General features: G+C 51.0%; 1 protein-coding gene across 2 annotated transcripts in view; it reads left to right on the top strand.

The window, feature by feature from the left end:
• SH3GL3 (SH3 domain containing GRB2 like 3, endophilin A3) overlaps positions 1 to 25,426 on the top strand; it is a gene marked incomplete at its 5' end in the record, with an annotated part of 131,314 nt that overhangs the window by 86,387 nt on the left and 19,501 nt on the right. The window contains 6 exons of one of the 2 annotated variants that reach the window (XM_080807958.1): positions 34 to 106; positions 2,567 to 2,703; positions 7,163 to 7,296; positions 10,872 to 11,030; positions 19,125 to 19,228; positions 20,332 to 20,441. In XM_080807958.1, the coding sequence (XP_080664084.1) occupies positions 2,580 to 2,703; positions 7,163 to 7,296; positions 10,872 to 11,030; positions 19,125 to 19,228; positions 20,332 to 20,441 (631 nt within the window). Of the gene's footprint in view, positions 1 to 33; positions 107 to 2,559; positions 2,704 to 7,162; positions 7,297 to 10,871; positions 11,031 to 19,124; positions 19,229 to 20,331; positions 20,442 to 25,426 lie in introns of both variants that reach the window. The other variant, XM_080807957.1, reaches the window with a different exon arrangement.

The raw sequence follows: 25,426 nt of genomic DNA, 5'->3' as shown, positions 1-25,426 counted from the left end.
TTACCAACATTTTTATGTGTTTTTCTTTTAAAGAAAATAGACATTACCAATAAAGCTGTTGCAGAAATTCTTTCGAAAGCCACAGAATATCTTCAGCCAAATCCAGGTAAAGTTAGAAAATGTCTTGAAATATTCTCTTGTTCATTTGCTGTCACAGATCAGTAACCTGTGTTTGCTTGGCGTATGGCTGACATAATTTAGAAACAACGTCTTTTGCATCCAAATAATAAAATTCAGGTTTTTTAAAGTCAGACCTCCAGACCGAAGGTAGTTTTAGTGAGTCCCAGCAGACACTGCTATGAATTGCAGTGACCTCATTCGGGCGGAGGCTGGGCTGGGCATCAAGGCTCTGCTGAGCAAAGGCGGCTTCCGGGAGTTGGCTTCTGAGAGCCAGCAAACGTTCATATACATTTTCTTATGGAGGCATCTCCTCTTTTAGAAAAAAAAAAAAAAAAATCCTGTCCTCCTGCTCTGAAAGTGAATATCCCCTTGAAATTGCTTCCACAGGAGGATTTTAATTCTGAGGTCATGAACGAGTACCCCTTGATGAGTTTTTCCTGGGTTGTGAAATCCAGAAACCGACAGGGAGCAGGGCCTCCAAGCCTTGAACTCTGCACGTTGCCAAAACCGCCTTTCCCTTTTAGGAATCTAGTATTTGCACGTGGTGACTGTGATTCCCTTGGCTATGGGAATCAGCACAGACCCAACAACCCTCCGAGAATCTGAACAGTAAAAATTTAAAAACATAAATTTTATAAAAATCGTGTCTGGGGAGGTTGGTGGGTGTAGAAGTCTTCAGGACCGTTAGGTGATTAGAATTTTAAAAACTATAATAAATACGTCTCTGCCCTGGCCTCCTCCAGGATTGAGGTGAGCCACGTAAGTTCCTTTTCCTGATAAATCAGTCAGCACATACTTAGCAAGAGCTTACTCTTGGCGAGGGGTTTTCCTGGATCGTGGGGTGCCGTGAAGTTGGACCAAGATCCCATCCTCAGAGAACCGACGTTGGAAGGGGGCAGAGTGGGGATGGGGGGGCAGCCATGGACGCGTCTGCTTGGACAGAGGCCTCTGTTATTCCCAGCTGCACGGCGACCCGTCACATGCCTGCTGCCTCCCAGTTTCTAACCTGACAGTGGGAAGGAGGAGCTGAGTGTATGTGTGTGTGCGTGTGCATGTGTGTGTCTTTGTGTGTGTGCATGTGTGCATGTGTGTCGTCTGTAGGAGAGTGAAGCCTTTGTGGGCAGGGACCGGGAGGACAACGGCTTTGAACCGAGGTGGGCACGATTCAGAAAGGCTGGCCCTTGGGAGCGTCTGCAGCAGGACCGGCGTCCCCTGAGAGACTGGGGACATGCAGAATCCGGGCTCATCCCAAACCGCCGGAATCAGGCTTTACGTTTTCACAGGATCCTCGTGGGATTTGTATGTGCCTTACAGTTTGAGAGGCGCTGGTCTAGAATACATGAAAACAAACATGTAATTATTAAAGCCAAAGCAAATAAAAGTGGATCCCTTTACTTCCCAACGTTATCTCAGACACCGCAAGCTAGTCTGTGCTTCACGCTCAGGCCTGTGGGATAAAATCCCAAGTCCTTAGCGTGGGATCAGTTCATAGTCACATTCCCCCCCATAGGTATCTCCTGATTTGTCCTGTTTTCATCCCTGCATAGGTCAGGCCGGCCGCTCTTTATCTGTCGGTTAGAGACCGCAGGCGCTCCCTCTTCCACCCTTTATTAACATGATCTCTGCCTTGTTAGGGGCATCTTTCCATCTTTATTTAGCAATAGCGCTATGGTTTCCTTTTCCCGACCTCATCCCCGACTTTATCAGCAAAGTGCATCTTGTATATCCTGCCTCACAGTAACCAGAGTGAGCCGCTTCGGGGCCGACGCTGGCCTGGGCCGTCCCACAGAGCCGGGGTCAGGAAGCGCTCCCTGCCTGAGTCACAGAGGAGGAGCCCGGGAGCGCGGCCGCCTGTCATTTCCCTAGGGGACTGGGGACCTGACCGCACCCGGGGGATCATCCACACACAGACTCCCGCTCCCTCGGGAGGAGTCTGTTTCCTCCTGGCTCCGTCCTAAGCCGGAATGAGCAGCAGCCCTTCGTAATGATATTGGATATAATCAGACGAGCACATTCTGGGGGCACCGGGAGGGTGTTCGCGGCCCGCTGGTGGTCGGAAACATCGGCACCTCGGCAGTTCTGGTCTTCGTGATCCGTTGGGCCCCAGCAAGGACCGGCCGTCCTGGTGTCCGCACCCAACTTGGTGTGGGCCACGGCAGGCCTCTTCAGTGTCGCACCCTGCCCACGGGCTGGGGTAGCCCGGGACCCCCGTGCTCCATCCTGGCCACGCAGCAGGGCGCTCAGCACCACCCCCCTTGGTAAAAGAGTCTGGGAAATCCCATGAGAGACGGACTCGGTCACACCGGCCCTGTCCCTCGCTCCAGGCCTCCTGCACGTTGCCCACCAGGTGGCCTCTGTTTTGTCCTCCCCGGTTCAATGCGACAGACCTGTGGCTTCGCCTTGTCATTTTAAGGAATTACAAATGACAATGTCTTTAAGCATACAGAGCTAAGCTGGGAATGCTGAACACTGTGTCGAAGATTCGGGGGCAGGTGAAGACCACCGGCTACCCCCAGACGGAAGGCCTGCTGGGCGACTGCATGCTGAAGTACGGGAAGGAGCTGGGCGAGGGCTCCACGTTCGGTGAGTGCGCACCGCCTGGACTGGGGGGTCTCCCGCGCCCAGTATAGATGGTGCACGATGCCTTCTTTTTTTTTTTTTTTTTTTTTTTAAGATTCATTTATTTACATAGAGAGTGGGAGGGGTTGGTGCCCAGGGAGAGGGAATCCTCAAGCAGGCTCCGCGCTGAGCCCAGAGCCCAACGTGGGGCTCGATCCCACAACCCTGAGATCACGACCTGAGCCGAAACCAAGAGTCGGACATTCAGCCAATGGAGCCACCCAGCAGCCCCCACAGTGCCTTTATTTTAACAAACTTATTATTTTTTTTTTATCTCACCCAAGTCCTCCATGTTCATCGCAGGAAGTTTGGAAAATATAAGCGAGTAAAATACAAGAAAATAAATGCCAGTGTCACCCACTCTCACACATCCGGGGATAGAGTCTTGGTTCTCGTCTATGTTCACAAGCACCTTACAGAATCCGAGTGGGGTTGTGGTATAGATACCCTTAGACCGTTTTGTAACCTGTTTATTCCCATTGACTCTATCCTGATCTGTGTCATAAAATAATCCGTCTTCCACGATACTGTTTCTAAAAACTGCATAATAATCCACGTGTGATGTCCTAGCTCATTCCGTCAATCCCAATTATTAGACACTTAGAGTTTTTTTCTTTATGCAAAAAAACTTTACATAGCATTTTTAACAACCGTTTTCATCGGTAAATCTGTGGGGAGAGCCAAGATTATGTTCTTAGATGAAATCCCGAGTTGTGAAATTGCTGGGTTGAGAGCATGCCTGTTTTTGCAGACTTTTGAAGTTTACTCCCAGAGAACTCTCCAGAAAGAGAAAGCCCGCTGGGCACTCTTGCCAGGAGTGAGCGAGACTATGTTTGTTTCCCAGCACAACTGATCACTGCGGGGATTATTTTTTTAGTTTACTTTTAAATAACTGATTGGATACATAGCATATTGAAATTGATCTCTTAGTGCTGCTTTGACTGTTCCTTTTAGATGACGCGTAAGGTAGCGTTCCTTCCTGTTTGCTGTCATTTTTGTCAGTTGGGTATGTGTATCCTTTGCCTGTTTTTTCGTGAAGGTGTTCGTTTTTCCCCTTCCTGGTTCATGAGCTCTTCCCATGGTCAGGATATTTGCTCCTTGCCTGTCTTGAATGTGAATGAAGTTAGACTCCAGGCAGGGATTTAGTTCCCGATCTCCTGAACGGAGAGAGATTTTTGCTGTTTACATGGTGGGACTCATACGTCTTCCTTTGTGACTTTCGGCTTCATTATTGTGTTCAGAAAAACTTCCACCCCCTCGCCCCCATATTGTATAAGTGTTCATTTATACCTTTATTTTGAAACATGTTTCTTTTCTTACCTTTAAATTTCCGACCTCCTGGGTTTAACAGGAAGATACTGTGTAGTAATTGGGTTATAATTTTGCTTTCTCACAAATAAATAGCTAATTGTTTTAATACTTTATTGAAAAGTTCAACGTTTCCTCTCCAATTAAAGAGAAATTTTGTTACAACTAAATTTTTATATTCTAAGTTTGTTTCTAGCCTTCCTTGTTTGTTTTCTAGATCTGTGCCCTATTTTGATCCAGTGTTGTATTTTAAGTATTAGAACTTTAAAGTACATTTTAATATACTTCGCTAAAATTTCCCTTTGCTGTCTTGTTGCACACATTTCATGGATATACTCACCTTTTTTTTTTTTAAATGAAACCTAGAGTCATTTTAAGTCTCCTTTGCTAAAAACAAAAAACCTATTACATTTTAATTGAGATTTCTTTAAATTAATAGATTGGAGGTGAGTTGAACATTGAAAGGATTTAGTCTTCTAGGAGAATTTGTCACTTTTGCTAATCAGCAAGGCAGGCAGTGGAAATTGAGAATTCAGATACTCGGTTATAGTAACTGATCTAAGAAATTGGGGGGGAAAAAATCTCCTGAAAACTTAAAAAAAAAAAAAAATCCCAGGGGCACCTGGATGGCTCAGTCGGTTAAGTGTCTGCCTTTGGCTCAGGTCATGATCTCCTGATCCTGGGATCGAGCCCCGCATCGGGCTCCCTGCTCGGCAGGGAGCCTGCTTCTCCCTCTCCCCCTGCTTGTGCTCTCTCTCTTACTCTCCCTCTTTCTTTGAAATTAACAAAATCTTTAAAAAAAATCCCAAATGCTAAAACATTCCTGAGTCACAGGGGGTGACAATATCCTTCAGAGCAGTAGAACGTGAATTGTATTTTATTCCATGGGTGAATGTGGACAAGATGGCCTATTCCTTATCCTGAAGGCAGACCCGTTGAGGGGACAGTGCGGGTGCTAGGGAGGCCCTCACAGCCCAGGCCAGTCCTGCTGTGCACCTCCATGGCGACTGGGCAGGGGGTTGGATGGGCAGACAATCTGTTGGCTTCTCGGGTCCCTAGCAGTGTAGGGGAACTTGTGTTGAGGAGAGCCGGTCACGGAGGGCGTCAGGAACAGAACTTTTGTCAGGAACAAAAGTTGCTTACTATTCTGGGGATGACACTACTGTCTGATGCTTTCCTCTCCGGGCCACATGGTAGTAGAGCCTTCCTGAAGTACAGAGGCCTCAGTGCCTGAAGGCTGAGCCCCACGTCCTCGTGGAATCCGTCGCACTAAGCCTGAACCGGGGGAGGGAACGGCAGGTCCATGGAGGTGACAGCCGATATTGAGAATTAATTTTTGGAGTCTCCAGAGAAACATTTGGAAATGTTTCTGTCGAAGTTGAATTTGACATTCCGGGGCCGAGGGGCCAGAAACAGTAGCTTCTGTTTCTGATCAGTTGGGCAGGAGACGGTCCCCAGGCTGGGAAGGGGTATCTCATCTTTATCTTGGAATGATTTAGACTCTGGAGACTGAGCTAAGGACATTTAGGGGGAATGAAGCTACTAGTGGGTCAGAACGGCATCCTGGCTAGCCATAGTTTAAAGTAAGAGTTTCCACTTGTATTTTGCAAGGTCCTGTACCATGTATTATCTAGCTAATTAAAAAAAAAAAAAAAAAGAGGCGAGTCTTCATTGCTATCACTGTTTTGCAGGTGCATGAACTTTGCATGGCTGGACTAGTAGGTGCAACAGCTTGGGGTCAGAATTTCCTAAAAATGCAAATTCTTGGGCTGGCCTCTAAGATCTTTTTCTAGCCTAAGAGTTAAGAGACCCCAAGCTCTACATGTTTCCAGGGTCAATTTGGAGAACTCTGAATCAGGAAAAATAGTCTGGTCTGGTACAACTTGTCCCAGAGAGGCCTTCAAGAGAAACTGCCACCCTCGTTCTGTTCAGCCACCAGGACTCCCGCTTGCAAATTCCAGTGGATTAGCTGGCCTCGGGATACCAGGGCATAATCCAGCAAAAGCTGCCGATCGCTGCCCAAGCCTGTGCGTGGCTGGCCCGGGCCCTATTGCAAGAGCAAACCGTGCCCGTCCTGCTGAAAGGCTGTCCCGTGTCACCCTGCCAGGCTTTCTTTGACATCAGAGGGGGTCAGGAGTCTTAGAACCATCTAAAGGATATGGGAGTGACCTCAAGATCTAGTAGCTAGAAGCTGACAGGAGGTTTTGTTCATTCATTCCTATTGTAGCCTTTATTGGTTGATACTTAGCCCTGATGAATGAATCCTTTTATCGTTTACAAAGAGGGATTTTGTTCTCCAACTTCTAAGGAACCCTAGGTGCCAGTTCACTAAACTCGAGATTTCCCTGCTCTCTGAAAGTAGAGCATTCCTATGAGGCCTTTTGTAAAGCAAAGTGGTGTAAAGCAAAGAAGAAATTACTATTAATTTATGTGGAAAAATTCGGGGATGTTACCAGAACCCCAGAATCACCTCTCTTAGGCTTTTCTCAGATCTTGCATGTCCAGGATAAATCAAGATAAAGCACAGACACTCACAGTCACAGCTCAGAGCCGTGGCGGCTGGATGCTGTGGTGCCGTGTGCTGTTCTCATGACCTGGGGTACACGCTTCCCCTCTAATAACTTGCTGCAAAACGAAGGCTGAATGTTATTCTCACTTTTTGCTTTTTTTTTTTTTTGTAAAGGCAAAAATCTTCTTTTTTTTTTTTTCCAGTTAGCAAAAACAACTACTTCGTAGGTGTTTTGTAAAGGCGGTGGTGTTCAGCGTGAACTTTGAAAAACCAGGGGAGACCCGTACCAGTTTTTAAAGAGGGGATTTTTCGCCACCTAGTGGCCAGAACAGGAAATGCTTTGGTCTCTCGGAGCCTCCTACCTTTGTTTTATAGCGTGGACAGAGGACAGAAGGTAGAGAGGATACAGACCGTAAGGAGACGTTCTTTCTCTCTTTCTTCTTCTTCTTCGTCTTTTTTTTTTTTCTGAGTCAGGATTCAACCGTCCCAGGGGAGGACCTTTTTGCACCGTCATCCACAAACTTTTGGGAAGGAATCAAATAAATACCAGCCTTATCCTCGAGTTCTTTGCTAAAGAACCTCTCTTGTTTGCAATTTCTGTTCAAGGCCACGCACTGATAGAAGTTGGGGAATCCATGAAGCTCATGGCGGAGGTGAAGGACGCTCTTGATATTAACGTAAAGCAAACTTTTATTGATCCCCTTCAGTTACTGCAAGACAAAGACCTAAAAGAGATTGGGGTAAGTCTTCCAGCTATAAATTTACCCGTTGCTCCTTAAAATGATGGCTGTCTTTAAGATCATTAGAATGCCTCTGTGGGGATTCGGTGAGAGCATCATCTTGTCGTGGTGCTGCGAGAGTAGCCCATACTGACCTGGCTCGCGGGGTCTTAGCCCTTTCTTCTGTATCTCACTGAAGCCAGCTAGACGCCAAGGTGAAGTGCGTACCAGAATGACGCCATAACTTCACAGGAGAACTTTTATGATCAAGTTCATACCGTATTAGGTCCTCTCTTTTGATACTTTGCATCAGACCCGTAGTCATTATTTTTCACTGCTTCTCAAGGACATCAGTATCTGGGAATTGGCGTCTTATATTTGGAAAACGGTTAGAAATGGCCTTGCAGAGCACACACGGGAGCTCTCAGGGACCTGTCAGTCACCGCATGCCGCTTGCTTGGCGGAGTTTTTGTGTATGTGCGAAAACAGCCTCGAGACTTCCACCCCGCTGGGACTTCTGCTCTGGAGGGGTGGCCTGTGCTGACTTCTGGCTCCCCTTTAGGGACCTGCCCCGAGGACCTGCCTCCAGGCGCCTTCACGAGTGATCTCAATGCAAGCAGCAGGCCAGCTTGGAAGTTATTTGAACCTTGGGGGTGTTTCCTTTCCTTGGGAGACCCCTGGACCAGCAGCCTCAGCATCACATGTGACAAAGGCAAATGCTTGAGCCCTATACCAGATTTCCTGAGTGGAAAGTCCTAGATGCCTACATGGGCATTAGGATCCGTAAGGAAATTGGAGGGTGTGGAGGGGACTTCAGGGAGGTTGAATGAAAAACAAAAGCAGACATTCAGGGACTCCTGGAACATTCAGCAACCCTGACCCCCAGTATCCCTCTCACCCCTCACTCGCCCGGTTCTCTTTCCCGTCCATATCGGGGAAACAGTGTCCCTCCTGCCCTCTGAAGCCAGGGCTCCACTGGGCCCTGGAGTCCATGGCCATGTCCATCGTCCTCTCTCCTGAATCTCCGTTCTTCCCCTTTCTATCTCTTGGCTTCCTGCTTAACATCTGGACACATCAGCCCAGGAGCCCTTGCCTCCCGGCTTCATGCCTCCTCCCCGCCCCCAGCACACTCTCCATCACACCCAGGGCAGCCTTAGACGGAGACCATCCGTAGCTGCCCACTGGTGGTGGACAACAGACCCACCACCTTAGCCCTGATTCTCCGGCCTCTCCTGCCCTCTGGGGCCTGCCCCCCGACCCCTTCCCAGCGCTGCTGCCCAGCCTCTCTGCTCATGTTTTGCTGTGGGCAGTCCCTCTGTTCCTTGTCTTTCTCTCCTTCCCCTCCCCTCCTGGCCTAGTGCTCACCTCTCAGATCTCAGATGCTCTTTGTTTAGGGAAGCCTTTGTTCCCTCCCTGCTGGAGCCTTTGCTCCCCTGTGCCTCGAGCCTCCCTGCTTCTCCTCTCCTGTTGTTGGCCACTGAGTGCCTGGGGGTGAGGAGTCCCACTTTGTTCACTTCTGGGACCCCGAGGCCCAGGACAGGGTTTGTGGTGGCAAATTATCAAAGAGCAGATGACTCTAGAGAAGAAGGGCCGTTCTGGGGACGTGGGGCCACCAAGACACCCTTCCCACATGCAGAACCTTAAGACAAGAGACCCCCCCTCGGCTGGAACATATAATACGCTATTTCTTCTTATGCTGTTGTCCTTGGGGAGAACCCAGAGTCCTCTGGGGACCGTCGCTCTGCCCTGGACCAGCTTCAGAGCTGGCTGCGGACGCGAGCGTGGACCAGACAGACGTGCGGAGTACACCTGCCCTACAGTGTCGGCATCCCCCGTGCAACAGAACCGGATCCCGAGGGCGTCTCATTCCACAGCTGCCGTTTGATGCAGAAACACCATCAGTCTGCGCTGAAGTCACGTGACGATCCGGAGTTCAGAGTCTCCCGTTGGGAAGCTGTTCACGTCTCCGCTGTGCTGTCTGTGCCTCAGATGCCGGCAGGGGAGAGCCTGTCCACGTCCGACCAGCTGACTCAGACCCGGGAAGGGTTTTATGGATTCCAAACATCCCTTGGCCCGTAAGCAGCCAGGCTCGCCATCCCTGTTCCCGCTTTATGGCCGCACACGGAGACCCGGAGGGAATACCAGATGTGCCCCGAGTCACAGAACATACAGGAAAGATGCTTCTGGCTTTTTGTGCAATTGCTCTTTTCGCCTGTTCGTTATGGAAGTGGAACGAGTGCTCGTCGCTCAAGCGCACAGTAACATTACCTGCGTACATCGGCGGGATGGTCTGTTTGTGGATCTGTTCCACAGCAAGTACCTGTTTTCCGAGGATTAGAGGTGTGAGCTCTTCCAGGCCTCTCCTTTGCCCCGTACAGCTGAGCTGTCTACGGTATTTCTGACATGGGATCCCTCTGCTTGCACGCAGACCGAGGTGGGGCATTTCGTACCACACAAAGCAGCCCATTCTGTGAATGGACAGGTTGAATGTTTACAGTTGTTACATTTTGTTAAAGAGATCCTATTTTTTTAAAAAAGAAGTCTCACCCTTCAGAGATGGTCAGTGTTTGTCCTCTGTGTGTACATGTTCATTGATGCCATTTATTGAATGTGTTCTGTCGTCATTGGGAATTCTGTGGGATACACAGAGGTATTCTAGGGGCTACTAGGAACTTCTGCTTTTATAATCTACCTCTTAGGACTTGACAGTAGTGCCGAAGGAAATGTACTTATTTTTGGTGTAGATAATTTAGTTGGAAATTATCTGGACATGGATAGAACTTATGTGGTGGGTCCTATATAGAACTTTGGAAAATGGAATCCGAGTGCTGATACTGTTTCCTTATGTTCCATATAGACACTGATTCACTCTGCCGTCCGTCCACCCACCCACACATCTACCCATCCGTCCACCCATCCGTCCACGCACCCATGCACCCGTCTTCCATCTGCCCAGCTGCCCACCCAGCCACCCAACCAACCACCCATCCACCCATCCATCCATGCACCCACCTACCCATCGGCACACCCAACCACCCACCCTCCATCTGCCCATCTGCCCATGCACTTACCTATCCAACCATCCCTGTGTGTATCCACCCACCCATCCATCCATCCAACCATCCACCCACCCTCCCATCCAGCCAGCCATCTTCCCACCCTCCCATTCATCCAACCTTCTGCCCACCCATCCACCCACCCACCCACCCTCCCACCCTCCCATCCATCCAACCATCCATCCACCCATCCACCCTCCCATCCAGCCAGCCATCTGCCCACCCTCCCATTCATCCAACCTTCTGCCCACCCATCCACCCATCCACCCACCCTCCCATCCATCCAACCATCCATCCACCCACCCATCCAGCCAGCCATCTGCCCACCACCCTTCCATCGACCCGCAGATACTCCTTGAGGACCTTCAGTAAAGGTGGCCTCTAGTGGATGTTGGTGACACACAGACACGTAAGATGTGTCCCTGCCCCTAGAATGTAGGCAGACAAAAAGCAAGGGCTGCTTTCATGGAAACAACAAGGGTTTCTTTGCCCCATGTTTTGAGTGTACGGTTCGCTGAAAGACTCCTCTGTCTTGTGTAGCACCACCTGAAGAAGCTGGAAGGCCGCCGCCTGGATTATGATTATAAAAAGAAGCGAGTAGGTAAGATACCAGATGAAGAAGTCAGACAAGCGGTAGAAAAATTTGAAGAGTCAAAGGAGTTGGCTGAAAGAAGCATGTTTAATTTTTTAGAGAATGATGTAAGTATTTAAACCAAACAGGAGACTTTAATGGGATTAAAAGCCTTGACTATATGACTGGGACCAGCATGTGGAGAAGTGCTGGAGCCTTAGTTTACAAACGTTCTGGAATTTTCCATAGCCGTTATCTCCTGCTTCAGAAATTTGGCAAGTCCCGACTCAAACGAGGTGTGCTGCAGGCGGCCCTGGGGAGGGGGTGGTTTCGGGAATTAGATAGCGACTGGCCCTTGAACTTGAGGCCACAGCCTGCTGGGCTTGCGGGAGAAGGGAAGGCCCATGTGGTGTGGTGACGTGCGGTTTTGCTGAGACTGGGACAGGCACTCTGCGAGGTGGTGGCTTGCGGAGGAACCGCGCTCTGATGCCCGGTCACCGCGAACGTTCGGGATGTCAGAGTGTGACCTCCGTTCGGCCACACCCGAGTGGTGGCGCTCATGAGCTCGGGCATCGTGAGGGCCTTGACACGGGTCCCTCATACATGTAAACTCGTCCGTCGCACTGTGATTTCCGCCAGCTTTTATTCCGTGTGTCTAAGGGAAGCTGGATGCAACGTACCTAAGAGGCATGGTCACCCCCACGGTCACGGGCGGCACGAAGGCTGAGGGCTTCCCTCCTTTGCCTCAGGGATGAGGCCTTCGGTGTTTGTTGCTGCCTCATGGGACGAGTCTTCTGCTACCTGCTTGTCCCTGTCCTAAACTTGGCGTTGGCAATGCCCGGTGCCTTTTTGGCCCAGCCTTAGTTTTGGACCCTGTTTGTTGAACTTCCAAGCCTGTGCAGACAAGTCAGAGGATTGATTTATCTGCGAAACCATGTTCTGCTTCCAGTAGTTCATGGAGAGGCGTATCGAGGTCTCGCATTTTCGAGTCCCGTTGAACAAAATGTATGAGCAGCTTTTGTGTGCTGGGTGATGTGGGGGGGAGTTACGTTCAGTGTTGACAAGACGTTGATCCTGGAGAAAACAATCTGGAAAATTCCCCACGTCCACAAAACCTGCGTGCTGAAAACTAGTCTCTGCTCTGCTTCTCCTTTTAATAGTTTATCAGGTTTTTTACGTCTTGTGGGAAATGGGAAGAGGTAGGACCCTCAGCTCTGTTTTTCCTGCTTGTTTCTTTCCCCTTAAAAATATCAATTTTCTCTTGAAACTTTCCCAAACCCATGGGCAGTTCTGGTTTTGTTGCATCTCAGATTGTCGTATTTGACTTTTCGAAGTGTTTGGCGCCTGCTTGTGGAGTGTGACGTATCAGACACATGTGATCTCACCAGGCCGTGGCAAAGGTCGTCCCTCTGGTCCCGGGCTTGTCAGTGGCAGACTTAAACCGAGGTCGAGTCTCGTGTGTCGGGCAGGCGACGGCCCCGCCTGCTGCTTCCTCCACGGAGCGCGATGATGACGGGGTTTTGCCAATCCTCCATTCGGGATTTGCTTCAGTTTCTCTGAAGTGCCCCCAAGAGACCTGTTTTTCCTTCAAGGTCAAGCGGAAGTCAGGAGTGATCCCTTCCTCATGGGAATTCGGTCACTGGTCCCTGCGCCGACGGTGACCTCCCAGCCCGCCCCGGCAGGAGTAAGAGCCGGGTCTTAACTCCAGCCCAGCAGGGGAACTGCCGTGCGTCCCCCGAGGTTCCTGGGGTCGAGGGCACCCCCGTTCACCTCGGGGGAGCCTGGGCTGCTCCCTCAGTTCCGGGCAGGGTCCACACCTCCCCCGACAGGTGGTGCCGGCTCGCTTCAGGGATGGCGTTACTGCCTCTGCCCGTCCTTTCACCAAAGCCCCTGGAAACCAGCCACGCAGGTGGGAGGAGACCGGCATCCGGAGACGGCTAAGGACTTTCCGGCCACCGTGGAACGCGGCTCCTTCCCTTTCTCTGCCCTCGGCTCCGTGTGCCGTCTTTAGCTGCCGGGCTCAGCTGGGTCCCCCTGCTTGCGGAGTGCTGTAGGCATGGCCGGAGCGGTGCTTGAGAGGTTGGTGGTGACGGCAGTGATGGTGACGGTGACGAGAGGTCATCTGCTGAGTGACGTACGGTGCTGGGGGTGGCCCCTGCTTTCACTGTTTCCCCTTGGCGGGCTCATAGCGGGGACACTCGCAAGGCTGCCTTCCTTCTGTTCTCGGGGCGACAGCAGTCAGACCCAGAGGGCACTGTCTTGACCTTTGCCGTCGGGGTGTCTGGGCCATACCCAGGTGGCCTGGCAGTCCTGTGGATGAGGCGTGGTCTAGAAAATCTCCAGTTCAGCCCTCGGACCCGGCAGGTGGATGGGGAGGTGGTCGGTGTTTGGGGTTCAACAGCAGGTGACTCAGAGGGAAGACAAAGAACCAGGGCGTGGGGGGCGGAGGTGCTCACGGAGCTCTCAGCCCTGCCCTCGCCCTTCTCTGCACCCAGGCCAGACCCAGGGGCTCTGCAGCCCACAGAGTCCTGACTTCCTGCTCTCTCTGGGTCACCAGCTCCTGCCCACCCTTTGCCACTCGGCCCCTTCTAGCCGTGCCTGCTGCCTTTCTTGGTGAGGAGGCCCTGGAGAGGGAGTGATGCTTCGGGACGGCTGGGTTTTCCTCCAGGAGCTGAACCTGCCACTAAAGGTGTCCGGGGTCTAACTTCCCAGGTAAACACGGGGTGGGGGGTCTGTCCAGGGGATTGGACGGTGCTTTCTGCCTGGCCTGGCACCTGCTGTGGGGACTTCCTCCAGACACAGGTGGGAGATGCTGGTACCATCGTGAGCTAGAGGTTTGGGGGAACCGGTCAGAGCTGGTCGCCTCTCTGAGTTCTGACTAACTGAGGAAGGGACACAGAAGCCAGATTGGAACCAAGGGGCAGCCCTTTCCACTGATGAGAACACCCAGGAATGAAGCCTCCAGACCTCCTGGCAGCAGAGCTGGAGGGGATGACGGGCCCACGGGTGTCCAGCTGGGACTTCTGCTCCTTCTGCCCTCAGCTGACGGAAGCCGCCCTCACTCAGCCCTCCGCACGCACGCTGAGACCCGGGGCCTCCGGCTGCGACGCTGGCTTTGAGGCAGAGTAAGCCCCCCCGGTGATCAAGGAATGTTCCCTCATCTCCTCCCCAGCAGGAGTGAAGATGGGTTGGAGGAGGAGAGGGGCAGAGCGCCGTGGATGGAGCGGGGGTGGGGCGTGTGCGTGGCCCGTGTGGCCTGGTGCCACCCGCCCACCTCTGCCTGGTACCAACGGTTCAAACCCCGGAGTCTCACCGTCCGGGGAGCGGCTGGCGTCTTGTCCAGCGCTCTCGTCCTGTAGCCATGGTGAAGACGCTAGAACGGCTTCGCCGGATAACGCCAGAGATCCGCCTCTTGCTAGGGTTTTCCGGCTACCGGGCCGTTTGTGGGGTTTCCGGGGGGTGTCTGCTCATCTGTCCTCACATCTGTATTCTCCCAGCTGAGAGACAAACAGGCACACCCGAACCAGGGACGCATACCGGCCCCTCGCCCACAGGACAGAACTTTCTGGAAATCCTTGTGGGCAGCGTGGGCCTGGGCCCGCGGTGGGACGCCTGCTGCCTCCCCCGGCACTGAAGTCTAGACCTTGGACCCCCCGGGGCAGTGAGGCAGGCAGAGCGGGAAGGGGATCATGGCTTGCGAACCCACGTTCTTGAAGAACTCCGACGGCAGCCAGGACCCAGTTATCGCCCATTCGGTGCTGGGTGCAGACACCCTGCTTGTCGGGGGCCCCCGACCCCCTCGGTCAGACAGAGCACCCCTGCACCTGTGACGGAGAAGGAAGGAAGGGGTGGCATGAGGGACCCGAATCGGTCGCTCTGACGTTCCCAAGGAGACTGGCGTCTGTCTTCCTCTCTGAGTTTGGCAGGGCTGCAAGCGGGAGGAGCAAAGAGAAGTCTCCTCTGGCCCCACACTGGGGTCCTCGGTTGTCCTGCCCGTCGGGGCCGGATTGGAGGCCGTGGGCATCTCTTCACCTCTCGCTCACGGGGTCAGCTTCGTTATTCCAGGCGCAGATGCGGGCCCGCAGGTGTTTGGGTCCGTCAGCTTCCCCTGGAGCCCCGGAGGGCAGGCCTGTGGCTGAGCCCTTGGGACGCGCCTGGCTGGGACGGGTGGGGCTCCTCCTCGGAGAGGGGCCCCTGTGCCCATCACAGGCCGCTCTGAGGTGGGGGAACGGGAAATGGAGCAGGTCGGCTGCCGCCTTCACCATTTCTTGGGAGCGGCGTATCCCCCGTGCAGGCCTGCTGACCCCCTCCTTCTGTCTTGCAGGGAAGCTTATCCCTCCCCCTTGACATCACGGTCTTTGACATCAAGGTCTTTGACTTTGGCAGGAGCCCGAGAGAGCATCTGGAAGACCCCCATTCCAGGCCCGTGAGGACGGACAGCTGCCTCCCGCCTGGGCATCCTTCCTCCATCCCTGGGCTCCCGCAGCAAGTGGGGTTGCTGGGTTGCAGATTCCTGGGTTCTTTCCATTGGTCCCGAGCGGCATTTTTCCAAAATTCGTTCCATGGGACACAGTAGGTCGCACGAATAACGTCTCTACAGTCAAGTGAGTTGGCAAATCCTCACGTGGACAGAACTAGGCAGGTTTTCTGATCCCAAGAGTCTTTATGTGATAATGGGAGAAATTCATCTCGAAGAGATTCTTGAGACAAGGCACAGCGGGGAGCGTCTCAGACTTGTTTGACCGGAGGGCACTTCCAACATCATCGTTACTGTCGCTGTCATTTCAAGGGACTGGTGACACGCGGCACAGGGTACATTAGGAAAAACTGGGCTCGTGGAGAGAAGGCACCCAGCGAGGAACAGACCACCTGAGATCTGATGTGGTTTCACTTCTGCTCAGCTCTTTGTCCCTGGACAGTCACCTTGATCTACACGTGTCAGGCACCACGTGACCAACTTCGTGCAGGAAACCTAACGTTAGGAAGGCGAAGTGGAGAACGGAAGCCCAGGGGGCTGTGACCCAGGTCACTGAGTTAATTGCCTTGCCCTGACTTCCTCAGAAACTCTGGATAAAGCTCTCGCCCCATTAGCAAAGGCGTCTGTTTGTGCCCGGACTTCTAGCTTCTCCGGGGAGAAGGAATGGAGGTCTCTGATGGGACAGACTAGAGATCACTGGGACGACCACAGTTCAAATCAAGGATGCTCTCTCCGTTGGAAATGTGTCATTTTCCGTTGTGAGAGGGGACGTCTTGTCGAGTTCTGGAAGAGATGCGTTTCCTTATCCTCGCACGCCGGGCACGCTGCGGATTCCGAGCATCTGGGGGCAGGCGCTGCCTGCTGCCAACCCTGTCCCCTCTCCTTGTGCTGCGGCTTTCAGGGTGTGCCTCTCCGCCCTGCTCTGCTTGGCCACCTGCTTCTATAACCTGCGGAGACCTGATCTTTCTACACGATGCAGTCCTCGGAGACATCCTTCCTTTGGGTTTAGCCCAGATCCTTTGCACTTCGTCTCCGGTTCACCCCAGTGGCCCAGATCCAATTCAAGTGTCCCTGGGGCCACAGCCCACAGTAGCACGGGGACGTCAGTGCTCTGCCTCCATCCCCAAGGGCTCAGTACCCCCAGCAGCCTCACATGCGTGTAATCAGCCACGGGTTTGCAGCTAACGAGAGGGTCGTGAAGTAGAGAGCACCCGCGGGCGGCACCCCGGAGGGACCCTGAGTCTTGCCGCAGGGAAGGGAGCCAGAAAGCCCGGAGTGGTGTGGGGTCTGCCGCGCAGCCCGGGTGTCCTCATACGTCTGCCTCTGCCTCCCCTCAGGGACCTCTTTCTTGGACTCCGACCTTCTTGCTTTGCTCTCCTAGGACCCGGTGATGATACTGGGTCACCCAGATAACCCAGGTCTTCGTCTGGTTCAAGACCTTTAACTCCCCCGCAGAGCCTCTTTTGCCACAGATTTGGGGGCATGGGCTTGGGGTCTTTGGGGGCCATTTTTCTGTCCATCACAACCTCTTTCTGGTTCCATGACCTCCCTCCCACCCAGTACCTTCCTCATCCTCGCCCCACCATTTGCCAGCACCGCGGCCTGTGTCTGGCCCCTCCCTCCTCCTCCTCTAGCTTACTGGGCCGTCCGAGCCTCTTGCTTCAGGCCCCTGGCAGGGTGTGAGCCATCCTGGCGGCGAGGGCCCCTTACCCTGAGCCGGGAGCGCCGTGTGCGAGGTGGGAACCCTTCCACGGTGTGTGGTCCCCCTCCGCTCCCAAGGTGGCCCCAGCAAGGGGCAGCGCGGGTCCCAGTCGGAACCGCTGTCTTCTCATCCCGGGTGACCTTCCCGGAGTCAACAGGTGGGTCTGGCAGATCGAGCGGTGTGGCCAGTGGCAGAGACGCTCTGCCCTCCGGACGGGTGCTCGCGAGGCCTGGCTTTAGTGCTGCCGTGGTTCTGCCTGTCCGGGGGTTGATCCTGACCGGGGTCTGGAAGCAGAGACCACCCGCGTGCACCTTGCTGCTGATGGCCCGGGGACAGCCGGACGCCTCCATTTCCTGGCCTGGGGAGCCACATGAGCCCTTTGTGGTACCACGTGGCTTCCAGCAAGCACTTTGCCCTGTAGTACCACCTCTCCTCAGGGGCTGCATTGAGGGCCTACTGTATGCAGGCCCCTCGCTGCACGGCTGTTCTCTCCCGAGGGGCCTTGGGATTCCTTTCCTTCCCAAAGTCAGCCATCGACCGAAGAGTGACAGGTGCCTCTCCAGGGTACAGAACTTGCTTGAGCCCCCCAGACGGGAGAGCTGGTGATCTTTCCCTCTCCGTCCCCTTCCCTCCCTGTGCGTTTCCAGGAATATTCATGTTCTCACTGCTCCTTTGAAAAGAGAAATGTCAAATGTATTTCAAAGTGGGTATTAAAATAGAAGTTGACTTTACTCAAGGCAGCGAGGTGGGGCTCAGCTTGGACCCGGCTCGCCACCCCCACCCCCTGCCCTGCCGGGGAGCCCATGTCCTGCTGCTGCAGATTCTGCTGTGGTCGCGCTGGGCCATGGCACGGGACATGTTTCACGGGGAAAGCCGGAGAGGTGAACCTTAAGAAATCCGTAGAATTTCCGAGGGGCCAGGATGTCTCTGTTGTGTTTATCAGGTTTGGGGAATTTAAGGCTAGGCTCGGTGCTCTTCCCGCCGCGAGCGTGGCAAAGGGAACGTAGCCCAACGGGATTTCCTGTTCGGATGCGGAGCACGGCGGGTCACCAGTGGGATGCTGTGGGTCGTCAGTGCGCGCTGAACCTGTGTTTCCAATGGTGCGTGCGGAAGGGAAGCGAGCGTAAGGGCAGCAAAGCACGGTCTGTAGCAGCGGATGGAAGCAGCTTGGGTCTTTGAAGGTTGGTCTCACGGGGTATGTGGGGGGGATACCGGGGCAAGTCTGTCCTCAAGCCGCTTAGCGTGTGGGAGTGACTTGTAGGCTTGGGGATTGCTTTGGACGAGAGGGGATTGATTTTGGTTTGTGCCCTTCTCTGGAGCTGGAGGTCACGGGGCGCTTGCCGGGGTCCTGATCGCCCCAGCCCGGAGGTCCTGTGTCCAAGGCTTGCCGACGTCAGCGTCGTGAGTCCTGGTTTTCTCCAGCAGATGCTCAGACACGCGGGGGACGCCAGGAAGCTCCCACAGGAGACATGTCTTCCTCAATCCACGCACCCCCCGGTCTCGCAGGGTTTCTCATGCGATAGAGCTTTTCTACTTCAGCTTTTCTATCCGCTGTGATCTGGTCACACATCTCACGACTGTCTCGATTCAAGGGAATGAGAGATGCCAGAGGCTGTAGAGGTCATTCCTTTCGCGGTTACATTCATGGCCGTGATTTTGTGCGGACAGCAACGAGACGCAGCGGGAGCTGGCAAGTCTTTGCCCTGGTGCCCACCCTGCCCCTGGCTTCCTTTCTTGTGTGAGGACAGCTTTATTTACTTAGCTTCCTGATCTGACTTAGAAGATGCCCGTAGAGACGTTTCACGAAGGAAGGGGTCCGTTTACTCAGTGTTGACTTCCCATGTCATTGGAAAGGCTTTATTCCCCTCCCCCCCCACCCCGTGCTCAGGTCCATGAACTTCCCAGCATAAAAATCTCCCGAGAGTCAGAAGTGAAACGGACCAGCGCCGAGGACGACGCAGAGCCGGGTCCTTGGTGCTGGTCCCCGCACGCTCTCCCTGAACGTTACCCAGGCCTTGGCATAATTTTTCACTTTTGCCGCAGGTAGAACAAGTCAGCCAGTTGGCCGTGTTTGTAGAGGCGGCTCTGGACTACCACAGACAGTCCACCGAGATCCTGCAGGAGTTACAGAGCAAGCTGCGGATGCGGTGAGGGCCTCCACCCGAACCAGCCTCTCCGTCCGTCCGTCCCTCCCTCCGCCTGTCCCTCCGTCCGCCCCTTCCCACCGCCCCATTCTGTTCTGATTCTTCTTGGCTGGCTTTCAGGGTGGGGTGTGCGACAGCCCTGAAGGTAATAAGGACGTGGCTCTGGGCCATCGGCCGGAGCAGTCTGGCAGCTTTCCTCCTTTGCTGTGTCACCAAAGCCCTTTTCAGGGCGACCAGACGGAGCTGCTCACGCAGCAGAGCTGTCCCGGCTTCATTGCCGATTTGAGAGCCCAAGCTTGGGGTGGGGATGGCCTATACGTCCTCGCCAGCGGGTGGGGATGTGGAGAAGTGCGAGGTGGTACGCAGAAAGTATGTAAATGTCTGGAAAGAAGATGCGTTTCTCTTCCACCGGGACAGATAGCAGGCCAGGCTCGTAACACTGACTCGGAGACAGACTGAGTCAAAAATACCTTCTGAGTGACCAAAGAAAGGTGGTTGTCCTCGGGCTTTAATGACGACATATTCTGTACATCTCTGAAAATGAGTACTCTCGCAGGTGGTAGGCACAGTAACCCTATTAAGATAATGGGGTAAAAAAAACAACAACCACTGTCCCATTCTTGACCAGATTTGGTAACAAAATATTGCTTTACCTGGGATGATGAGAATGGATACATCTGGAGGGAGGTTTGCTCGAATCGGTGGCAGAATTCTCCGGTGTGGCTGGTCCTCCACTTTTTTTGGTGGGGGGGCGGGAAGCCTGCAGTGCTCACCCGAGCACGTTTGTGTCTCTTTCTCTTTCCGTGAGCACAAGGGGAGAGCAGGCAGCTGGTGTTGCTGGGTGCCCCGTGGAACCCTGACCCTCACAGGCGCCTCAGAGACTGTGAGAGGACCCCCCCGCTTCAAATACGTAGCTGAAAAACTACGCCGGGGACATCACACCTTTCACTTTGAGCTACTTGCGAACCAATGCGTAAAAATTACCCCCTTCCTGACCGCCACCTCTCCCCCAAGTTCGTGAGCTTCCCCGGGCAGCACAGAAACGTACATTTGGGGGCGTGGTTTGCTTCATCTGGTGTCTGACTGGTCGTCTATGCGTGTTTCAGGATATCAGCGGCATCCAGTGTCCCTAGACGAGAGTATAAGCCACGGCCCATCAAGAGGAGTCCCAGTGAGCTCAATGGGGTGTCCACCACCTCGTCAGCAAAGACAACAGGTGAGACAACCGTTCTGTGCGGCTCAGTGTACTCTGGGGGGAGGCGTGGCCAGAAGCCTTTGCTTGCTGCTACATTGGGTGTGAGACCCCGAATATTTTCCTTTGGTCGTTTGGTGAATCCCACCGCCCTCTCCTCTCAGGAATGCTCCTTTTCCTGCTTCCTGGTTTGGGAAACTTAGGTCAGGTGTCAAAAACTGGCACTTGGGTATGAACCCTGCCCCGTCTACAGACATTGCATATACACGGTTTTAGTTTTTTTTCTGGTTGTCAAATACAAGGTCGTACGAGGGGTATTGTTTGCGGCTTGCTTTCTCTTGGAGTTATTTCCGTGTCATGCCTGTGGATCTGTCTCTGTCCCCCGAGTTTTGAACAGCTTCATAGCTTTCCGTTATATATACCATTATCCCTATTAACGGACACCAAGGTTGTTTCCAGTTACTTGCTGAAAGCAGGGTAGTGTGTCTGCCTCCGTGTGCTGACCGGCAAGTCTTCCTTGGAAGTGACAGTGAAGGCAAATGTCAAATGGTAGTAGCTGCTGCCAGATGACCTTCCCGAACGGCACACGACTCCGGATGTAGTAATGCCTGTTTCCCCGTACCCGGGTCATTTGACTTCCATTTTTGCCAAGCACTCGTGGGTAAAAAAGAGTATTCAATCTTAATTTGCCTTTCTGTGATAACCAGTCAAGTTGAACCCCACCCCCCCACCCCGTAGTTTCCTTTGCCATTTGTATTTTCTTAGGTCTGAACTCTCTGTCCGTGTAATGTATTCATTTCTCCTGTCGGTTGTTTACTTTGCTGTATTGATTCATTCACATTCTTTACGTACAGGGATAGTCATAGGTTTTTCCCCCCCAGTTTATAGTTGCGTTTGTTTTTTTTTTTAAGTTTTATCTATTTAAGTGATGTCCACACCCAATGTGGGGCTTAAACTCATGACTCTGACATCAAGAGTCATTGCTCTTCTAACTGTGCCTAATAGGGCCCCTATTGTTGCGATTTTAGAGTTCTTTATGTATTCTGAATATAAGTCCTTTGACGAATCTGTGGCTTGCAAATGTTTTCTTTCACTCTGTAGCTTCTTTTTATTCTCCTAACAGGGTTTTTGACAGATCAGTTTTTAGCTGTGGTGTGAAGTTCAGTTTCTCATTTCTTCCTTTTATGATCCCGCTCTTGGTGTCAAGTCCGAGCTTTCTCTGTCTATCCCTGAACAAGTTCTCCTGTGCTTTTTCCCCAGAGTTGTACACATTTACATTTCAGTCCATGACCTACTCTGAGTTAGTTTTTGTATGGGACGGAAGTCGAAGTTCACTTTTTTGCCCATGGATTTCAAACTTGTCTCTCCGTAACACACCTGCCCGTGGGATTTTCTTCCAACACTGTTGTTATCTTTTGAGATTTTTTTCAATTAAAAAATAAAAAGGATGGGACTAATATATGCATATAGTTCCAGAAAGAAACAGGCTTTTTTTTTTTTTTTTAAAGATTTTATTTATCTGCCAGAGAGAGAGAGAGTACACACAAGCAGGCAGAGGCAGAGGGAGAAGCAGGCTCCCTGCCAAGCAAGGAGCCTGACGCGGGACTCGATCCCAGGACCCTGGGATCATGACCTGAGCCGAAGGCAGCGACTTAACCCACTGAGCCACCCAGGCGTCCCTGCTACCAGGCTTTTAATGAAGAGCAGCTGTCTCCCTTTCTACCCTCTCCCCATCTTCATTTCCTGCTCTCAGAAGGACCCACTTTCAACTCTTTGTTTGGTATTTAGCTCCATTGTTCTAAATGATACGCTTTTATTGCTAGTTCTTGATTTTTTGGTTTGGGATAATATCTGTGGTTTCCTGATACGGCAGATGAAGACTGTGTTCCCTGTCCTCAGCCTCCCATGTACTTCCCCTCCCGCCCTCCTCCAAGTTACTCATAATCACTGTTTTCATCGTGACACCATCATTTTGACCACGCACAACTCCCCACCCCACCCTGTTATGTTAAATGTTGCCTCTACTTCTTGGTGAAGCCATGGGTGGCCCCGTGACTTACTGGCTCCTCTTGGGTAATGTAAATCTTCCGCTCACTTGAGTGTATGGATGCAGGATCTTGATTTCAAGCTGGGCTCTCGCTCCTCAAGCTCTGGCGTGTTGTAGGGGAAAGATTGGTGTCAGCAAAGGGATTGTAGTTGGCTTCTCTCTTTCTCCATCCACTACTTCTGTTCTTAAAGCTCCAGGGAGCACATTTCAAGCTCTCTTATGGGTCTTTTTAAAAGTCTCCCTTGACTTGATGTGAAATAGGGAAGAACGTAAACACTGCCCCCCCCTTCAGGCTCTCCAGAAATTTCTCTAAAAACCCTTTCTGATCTCCATCTCCTGACCCATCTGTAGCATAGACAAGGTTGGGATTAAGAGTCGTGAAAACTGGTTTCCAATCTCTTCTGATCTGGTTTGTGTGTTTGCAATTTCCACATGGTGGTCTCCTGCCCATCCATTTTTTTTTTTAACAGTTCTGCAGCCTCAGTGGTAACTTCCATTTTTATATCCTATATCAATTATTTATGCTGTTATGAGAATAAAAATAATATTCAAGCCGTATCATGCCATGTACTACCATTACATGCCCGTTGTCATTCAACTTTTTATAGTGGGTTACTCTAGCTTCATCCTAAGTCTTTGAAGGTGGGTGGTGTTAGTCCTCTAATGTTGGTCTTTTTCCAAAGCTCTTTGGGCTGTTCTAGTAGCTTTTCTATGTGAATTATGGGATTAGCTTTTCAATTTCTATGAAAGAAATCATGCTTAGATTTTGATTTGGTTGAGGTTGAATCTATAAATCAATTTAGTGGGGATTTACAGTTTAACAATATGGAGTTTTCCAGTCTTGAACACAGTCTATTTTCCACTTCAGTTTTCTTAATTTCTATTCTAGCATGCTTTGCTGTTTTTAGCAGATAAGACTTAACACAGTTTTAAATCAGTCTCCCAGTACTTCATATTTTTCATGTGACTTGAAACATCATTTTTACAAAATATCAGTGACCATTTTTTTTATTGCTAATGTGTAGGCATACCGCTGATTTTTATCTGTTAGTCTTTCCTGTAGATTTTTGACTTTGCCTTTGTTGTACTTGCCTTTACATTGCCGTGTTGCCGGATTCACTTACTAGTTTCAGCAGGTTTTTTGTAGATCCTGTAAGTTTTTCTATAGAGATGATCGTGTCATCTACAAATAAAGACTTACTGGATGTCAAGATGCCTTTAACTATTTTTGTTGCCTTTTTGCACCTGCTGGAACCTCCAGTATAATGTTGAATAGAATAGTTGTTGTGCACCTGCTAGTTTTTTCTTGATATGGGGGCGGGGGTAGCCTTCAGTATCTCATAATTAAGTATGATGTTAGCTGTAGGTTTTTCATAGATGCTTTTATCAGATTGAATTCTCTTCCCGTCATAGTTTGCTGAGAGTTTTTATTAGGAATGAATTTCTTTGGCCTCTGTGGAGATAATGTGTTTTTTTGTTTTAGTTTGTGAACATGGTGAGTTATGTGAAATTAATTAAAGCAGTCTTATATTCATGGGATAAACCCTTTGTGAGAAAGGTTTTTTTTAAAATAAACTTAATTTTAGAATAGTTGTAGATTTATAGAAAAGTTGAAGAGATAGTACACATCATTCCTATATACCCCAAACTGTTCCCCTATTATTTTTTTCCCTTATTATTAACATCTTACAAGTTTGGTACATCCAGTGAACCTCTACTGATACATTATTAATAACTAAAGTCTGTGCTTCATTCAGATTTTCTAGTGTTTACCTAATGTCCTTTTTCTGTTCCAACATCCCATCCAAGACACCACCTTACATTGAGTCGTGATATCTGCTCACAATCCTCTCGGCTGTGACGGTTTCTGAGACTTTCTTTGTTCTTAGGAGCTCGGCAGCTTTGGGGGTCATGGTCAGGTATTTTGTAGAATGTCCCTAGTTGAGATTTGTCGATATTTTTTTCGTGACGAGACTGGTGATACGGAATTGGAAGGCCACAGAGGCCAAGTGCCATTCTCAGGGTATCGACATGAATCATTAGTATTGATGTTAATTGTGATCGATGCTTTTGCTGGCCACCTGGTTGAGGCAGTGCTTGTCAGCTTTCTCTGTTAAAGTTACTCTTTAAAATAAATGTTTCCCTGTGCAAAAGTTTTTAACTACAGATTCAATTACCCTGTAGATACGAGACTGTTGAGGTTATCTGTTTCTTCCTGAGTGAGCTCTGGTAGTTTGTGTCTTTCATGGCCTTTGTCCATATCACCTAAGTTGCCAGATTTACTGGATTAAGTCTTTCATATATTTCCTTATTTTCCTTGTGAGAGATAGAGACTTTGTAGTGATGCCACTGCTCTTGTTTCTGAGAGAAAATTTGTGTCTTCTCTCTACCTAGGGATGCATCCGTCTTACTGTCTTCTCAAAGAACCAGTTTTCTGTTTCATTGGTTCTCTGTCACTTGCTGTTTTCTGGCTCATTGAGTTTCACTTTGATCTTTATTATTTCCTTCCTTCTTTGGATTTTGCTTGCTCCTCCTCATCACGTTTCTTAAGGTAGAAGCTGGGGTCACTGAGTCCTTTCGTCCACCCTAATCTGTGTGTTGAGTGCTGGTTTTTCCCTCGAAGCACTGCTTTAGCCGCGTCCCATAGTTCCTGGTATGTTGTCTTCATTTTCATCCTCTTCAGAATACTTTCTAGTTTCACATTTGATATCCTCTTGAACCCATGGTTTATTTTGAGATATGTTATTTAGTTTCCATATATTTGGGGGATTTTCCATATCTTTCTGTTTCGATTTCCGATTAATTCCATTTTTCTTAGATAACAGATTCTGTATGACTTGTACCCTTTAAAATTTTTTGAAACTTCCTTTTGATGGCCCAGGGTACGGTCCATCTTTGTAAATGTTCTTCCCTTGAAATACGTGTGTGTTCTGTTCTTGTTGGGCGAAGGGTTCTGTAAATG

Source organism: Martes martes (genome assembly GCF_963455335.1).
Source record: "Martes martes genome assembly, chromosome: 7".
Lineage (NCBI taxonomy): Eukaryota > Metazoa > Chordata > Mammalia > Carnivora > Mustelidae > Martes > Martes martes.
The sequence above is the reverse complement of the archived record's forward strand: the minus strand, read 5'-3'. Positions and strand labels throughout refer to the sequence as shown.